General features: G+C 33.6%; 1 protein-coding gene across 1 annotated transcript; it reads left to right on the top strand.

Moving 5' to 3' along the window:
• Nucleotides 1-451: 451 nt before the first annotated feature.
• On the top strand, nucleotides 452-6,480 carry LOC129987802 (speckle-type POZ protein-like). Its single transcript, XM_056095742.1, has 2 exons — nucleotides 452-2,028; nucleotides 6,225-6,480. The coding sequence occupies exon 1, from the start codon at nucleotides 508-510 to the stop codon at nucleotides 2,017-2,019; it is 1,512 nt and encodes a 503-aa protein (XP_055951717.1). The 5' UTR covers nucleotides 452-507; the 3' UTR covers nucleotides 2,020-2,028; nucleotides 6,225-6,480.
• The last annotated feature ends 323 nt before the right edge of the window (nucleotides 6,481-6,803 follow it).

Raw genomic sequence — 6,803 nt, 5'->3', positions numbered from 1 at the left:
GAAATAGCTCTCTTCGTTTCATAATTATTGTGTTAACTTATATTCCAACAGCCAGACAGACGGACTTCCTCTGAACCGATTTCGTTCAAAGTATGATTGAAATCTACAAATTTGGTGCAAAGATAGTATACGAAGCATTTTTGAGTCATCTTCGTCGCAGACAGATAGACAGACGGATATTTTCCAGATGTATTTTTCGAACTTAGGGAATGCGTGGAGATTCGTAAAAATCTCGAAGTCCAATTTTTTGATAATTATTATAATATTTTCTATTCTACGTATACGAGAAAGTAAAAAGTTCTTCATAAATTTCGATACCGATTGCCGTTGCGCGTGAGTTGTTATTCATACTGCTTATCACTTTCTTTTTTATCTTTATGCTTAATCAGACTGATAGCGCTAGAAGCAAAGCTTCTTTCAAAATGAATTTCCCCTCACATTTTATCGGCGATTCTATTTGTTAACAGGTTTTTTTCTCATGCTGTCAATTCAGAGGCTTTATTTAAAATGGCCAGCAAGGAAAGTCAAGAAAAATGTTTCTCCATTTTATGGAAAATAAAAAATTTTAGTTGCTGCACACAAAAGCAGGGAGAAAAAATCGAAAGTCCCACATTCGTGGTGGATGATCTAAAAAGAACAAAATGGAAATTGTGGCTCATTCCCAAGGGAGAAACAGATGGAAGTTGGATTGGTTTTGGAGTTCGTAGAGAATTAGACTGCAAAGGTGCTGAAAAGGAAGAATTAAAATACGAGATAGCTTTCACTGCAGAGGATGGCTCTGATTTGAAATCATCTGGTATATATAAACCTACTTTTTGTAAAGGCCAATCGGGATGGCTTACTAGATTTGTGAAGCGAGAAGAAGTATTCATATCTAGAAAATCGCTATTTCTGCCCGAAGATACACTGAGGGTTCGTTGCCGAATATGGAAAAGTGTCGGAGATATGACAGAAGATGTCCGATGCACAGCTCATACCATCATTGGAACCCAGATGAGATCGTTTTTGTGGAATGTGACATTCTTCAGCACTCTTGAATTTTTTAAAAAACGCACTAATCAAATCAAATCGAAAGAGGATGATTCGCCATTGATATCGATAGATCTCTCTTTAAGCGGAGGATTAAATTCCGAAGAAATTATCTCTTTCGAACTGTCCCTTCAAGACAAAACTATAAAATTTTCTGCTTTAAGATTGTCTCTTGTAGATGCTTCGGGCAACAAAGAAGAGTGCAACCAAGAAGAGATTTGGTTCAACGACCCAACTACCTATGCACGGTTTACATTTCCTCTCACAACGAACCAGTTACTCGAGAAGAAAGGCGCATATCTCCCCAATGATACGTTGTCATTGTTTTGGGAGTGTTCGTTTTCCAAGGGAATCGTACTAGAAACGATCGAGGAAGTTCAGTATGGAGATATAAGTTCTGAAGTCAAAATGTCTGATGCTGAAAACGAGCAAGACAGTTACGATAAGGCAGTTCTTTCAAATGTTCTAATTGATAATGTAAAATCCTTGTACGACGAGCACTTCCTTTCTGATGTCAAGCTGAAGACCAGTAACAGTGTATTTCCTGCTCACAAGTTCATTCTCAGTGCTGCTTCACCTGTATTTAAAGCAATGTTTTCGAATGATTTGAAAGAAAAAGCCAGCAATTGCGTCGATATCGAAGACTTGGACGATGATACGGTTAGGCGAATATTAGTCTTCTCCTATTCTGCAAGTGTGGAAGACCTTACGTGGGAAACCGCCTCCCGCTTGTACGTAGCTGCTGATAAGTATGCCATATTAATTTTGAAGAATATGTGTTCTTCCTATCTAAAGGGCAATCTCTCACCAAGCAATGCATGCGATGCCCTGTTGTTGTCTGACCTGCATGCAGACGAAGACTTGAAATCTAGCGTGCAGAGTTACATACTAAAAAATGCTAAGGAAATAGTAAACTCTGAGGAATGGAAGCTGTTGATGGAAACCAATGCGAAGCTTGCTGCTGAAACTGTGTGTCTCCAATACAAATGAAATTCAGAGGTATATATTTTATAAATATGTTATTTTATTTTGATTTCCTCGAATAGATAGCTGTAAGATTTAATCTTGAGATTTATTTATTTAAACATGTTTAACATATATTTTTAAGTAACATCTTTTAGCAGTTACGTCGCCGAACTGAAGAAGCTTTTGAAATTCTAAAACTTCGCTTTATTTCACTGTGGGAGACATTTTATGTACAAGAAGCGATGATAAAAGAGACAACCGTTTACAGAGCGGTTACAAATGCAAAAGAGACCAAAATTTTTCCCTTCAGTGGTTTTACTATGAAATTTTGATAGGGATTTCTTACACACATGTAGTCTTAGGAAAGGAGATTGAGGTTGAGGTTTATATTTTTATGGCACAAGAGCCAGAATTGGCTATGCTGCGCCAAGACACATGGTATTAGGAAAGGGGAATTTAGGTATCTTTAAAGAATATTGTAAGCATTAAGGATTTTTCGATTCAGAGCGTGAGAAAATGCTGAAGTGAGCAGTTTTATAGAACGCGTGTAAAATTAATTAAGTAAAAAAAGTGGGAATTGGATCAGGGAATAAGTGACTATTTTAGAATCAAGTTAATATGAGCTATATTAAGATAAAAATTAGGGATTTAATTACGATTTAAATTAGATTTTAAAATATCATTACACTCACACATCAGAAAATCATCATGATGTTAGTATCTTTTGATAACATATAAGCTTTCAAATAGTAACCAGAATATCCAAATTTTTGGAATTTTTTTTAAGTGTATTGGCGTGGAGGAAAACCAAGATTTATCGAAACCATGGTAATGGAGAAAGGGAAAGTGTGGAGAATGGGAAAATCCTATGACCTTGAAACGTCTATTTTACTTACACAGACGATAGAGAAACTAATCTTATTATTATAATTAGAGAATTCGACAAATACATGCAAAGAGATGATAAGTTAAAATTTCAAAATACTTTGAATGCAACGGGAAGAATATCTCTTCTCCTCATTTTATCAAAGACAACTGGCAATATTTCAAATGCAAAAGAAGAGACAAAGAATGTTTTGGCTATTCATTAGTTTATTTAATGATTTGAAATATTTCACAATGAGTTGAAAGCACTTTTATCAGGATTTTTTTTTCAGTAAGCGGTTTTAGTTATTGGTTATACTTGATATTAAAATGCTACTTCTGGAAAAAATACAAATTCCTCTCTTATTTTATCACTATGCGCCTTAGGCTGCTGTGGCCTGGTGGTAAAGTCTCGGCTTCAGAACCGTAGGGTTTTCAGGTTCGAGACCCGATTCCACCGAAGAACCGTCGTGCAAGGGGGTCTGTTGCACTTTAAATACGTCATGCCAAACGTCCTCCCGCTGGTGTGGTGTGGCGCGGAGAGGGGGGTGCCAGCTCAGGTGTCGTCCTCGCCATCTGACTGCGGTTCAAAATTACGAGCTCCGTCCCTAAACAGCCCTAGTGTTGTTTTACAACGGGATGTTAATATAACTAAAGTAAAACTAAACACTATACGCCTTTAGTGACTTACTGGTGCGCAGGAGATAGGTAACACGGCTAACAAATGTCTGACAATTTGCAAGTAACATGGACATAAAATTATATCAAAACTTTTTATATGAAATTAAAATATATCCAATATTCCCGGTGAATCATCTGTTGAGGAAAAAAAAAGAAAGTGAAATTATAATACCAGTAAAGTTATATTATTCTTAAAGCCATGTTTTTAATAGTACCATGATGTCACGGTATTTGATTCTATTAGAATACTTCATGAACTGAACAGGTTATTAAGGTATCACTGATTTCATGTCTGTCCTCATTTGATGCTGAAAAATACAGAATGAGCATAACGTCCGTAAAAAATTTAAAAATTTATAAAACGTGGAAAATTAAGTAAAATAAAAAACAATTTGCAGGTTTAGCATCGAAAAATCACGGGATATTTTTAAGATAAAAAAAATAATAATAATTTAAAAAACAGTCGATAGATGGCGTTTCGTACATAAGTGAAAGAAAAGACACGCAAATAATAAAAATAGTGTTACCAAACCATTTATTGTAACAATATGTGTTCCACATGTCCACCACCGTAGGTAATAATACATTGCAGGCGTGTCACAAATCCAGCAACGGGAGAGAGCAGTATGTCCGGCTGTATACATAACAGCTCTCGGTAGATTGCATTTTTCAATTCCAACAGATTGGATGGACGAGATCGATATATTCGACATTTTAAATTTCCCTATAGCCTGCTGTTATCAAATCTGAAGACTGAGGAGGCCATAGAAATTTTGTTTCTGCCAGCTACCTGTGCATTGCTAGTTGCTTCACCAATAAAGCATAATCTTTTCCACTCAGCATCCTTATTCACTTACATGGCATGCAACGGAGAATTAGTTCTGAATCAAGAGCGTCAGTATTTATAATCATCTGACACATTTGCATATTTCCAAATAAGTTGCTCGTACCAGCGCCATCTGTCGGATATTTTTGGGATTTTTTTTCCTTCTACTTATCTTTAAAAAAATCCCACGACCAATCAATGCTAAAACTGCAAACCGTTTTCCACTTTAGTTATTTTTTCAGGTTTTATGAATTTTAAGTTTTTACGGGCTTTTCCCCGCCCTATATTTTCTTAGAGGAATGATGAACATTAAATTTTGTATAAAAAGATTTAATTGAAAGTAAAAATAACCTGTTTTGTCGGCAATCAAGCTAAACGCCAAAGGCGGTTCATTTCAATTTCAAATCTAAAAGATAATTTTAGACCGTCATTCCGTCAATAAATTATTTTTAAATCTCAAACTATCATAGGCATTAAAGAAATTCTATTTTAATATTTTTATCGTAAGAACATGATGTTGTTTTGGTTTGGAGTTTTTGAAGCCTCAAAATGCAAGTTAGGAAAATGGGCGATTTCTCGCTTTTGAAGCATCAATTTTTAGCTTTTAGGTTTATCGGAAAATTATAAAGAAGGTTGTACATTTAGCGATTTATCGCCTACAAAAATTTACAACCCTGGAGCGGGTGTCCGTCATGTACCCGATTCTTCTATCTGGAAAATAAAGGGTATAGTCGTAAAAAGTTATTGCAAGAAGAAGCACAGAGGAGAAAACAGAAAATTGGAATGAACGTGTATATATATATATATATATATATATATATATATATATATATATATATATATATATATATATATATATATATATATATAATATACAGGGTGTCTCAAAAACCTTCAGTAGTCGCATGATAAATCCAAACAAGTTTAAACCGGATTTTTGCAAAGAAAAAAAAAGAATTTTAAAAAATCTGGACTCGAAATAAAGTTTCGGAGCTGGAACAATTTTGAGACAAGAAAAAAGAAAAAAAACCATCGTTTTTGAAATATCGACACATGCGTTATCTGATAATCACGTGATTGTTTAAAACCGGTTTAAACTAGGTTTTCACGGGGGAAAAAAGTCCGGCCTCGAGAAAAAAATATTTTAGTACTCGATTGATATTGAGATGGTCAAAACCCATCGCTTTTCTAAATTTTGGTGATTGCGAAATTTGAAACATGTGAAAACATGATGTTTTTTTGTCGGATTGATACCACATGGCTTTTAAAAAAAATAATGTTCTCACATGATAACTTGAAATTTGCGATAGAAGATTTTGATTCCCCCCCCCCTTCATACTTCGTGCACGAAAAAGCAAAAAAACGATGAGAAAGGAAATTGTCTATATCCGTGCAGTAGATTTGAAAATTTTGTTACTTCAGAAACTGCAAAATGGGCTCTAAAGGGAAAATAACTTCTTTAAAAATATCATTCACATGATTTGGAGAAGAATTTCTGGTGTTTAATTTTCCATCTCACAATCTGAAAGCGAATTTTTAAAAATCAAAAATCCTTCACGCAGTCGAGCTTTTCTTTTATTTCAGGAAAGATACGATTATAACTTATGCACAATGGTGTTTTGATTGTAGATAGTATAAAGTCTTACTGGAAACTACTATCAGATCGGTTTTAAGACATCATTATATTGTTTTATTTTCTTTTTCGTTATTTTGGGAAATCTTGTCATTTCTTGTTGAATGAGTATTTATTGTAATATTCAAAACATTTTTTTTCACTTGATTAAACAACTTGTTTGCATTTTTCAAACCTAAGACACCTATATAATATCTTTTTTTTTTTTTTCCTTTTCTTTTTTAGGGACGCAGAATGGTTATTCTTCAAGTTCAAAATTGCAGTATTTATAGGTGTGCCATGAGGCAATACACTGCAATAGTTGCGTTATCATTTTGAGTAAAAGTTATTCTCAGTGGCAATCATAAATTATTCACAATGCAGTCATAAGTAATAGAATTATATGTGTATTTAAATCTGAAAATTATGTACATTTTATTGAGAAATTTTTAATTCGTATTTCTTTTTTTGTAAAATTTCAAATCAAAATAAACGTTTGTTAATCAAATAACGTTGTTTGTTTGGTTTTGTTGTTGTTATTCCATTATTTAAGCATTACATGTTAATTTTAATGACTGAAAATCTTTCAGGACGTGAGAAAAATCACCTTTTATTCTTTATTAATAAATATTAGATATTTTGCCTACTCTACTTTAACAAATAAAATAATTTTCACTATCTTTCCATTTTTTTATACTGTGCTTACACTATGCTACAATCTTCACTATGGCTTCTTAAACATTTTTTGCACATGAAACTCTATTTTTTTTTTTCCAAAAATTTGTCGTATCCCGAAGAATCTATATATAAATAAAACACTAAAAG

The sequence above is a fragment of the Argiope bruennichi genome, chromosome 10 (genome assembly GCF_947563725.1).
Source record: "Argiope bruennichi chromosome 10, qqArgBrue1.1, whole genome shotgun sequence".
Taxonomy (NCBI): Eukaryota; Metazoa; Arthropoda; class Arachnida; order Araneae; family Araneidae; genus Argiope; species Argiope bruennichi.
This window is presented reverse-complemented; position numbering and strand designations above follow the sequence as displayed.

Bases quoted from the DNA above. Each gene is read 5' to 3' on its own strand.
- LOC129987802 (XM_056095742.1), top strand. From the start codon at position 508: ATGGCCAGCAAGGAAAGTCAAGAAAAATGTTTCTCCATTTTATGGAAA.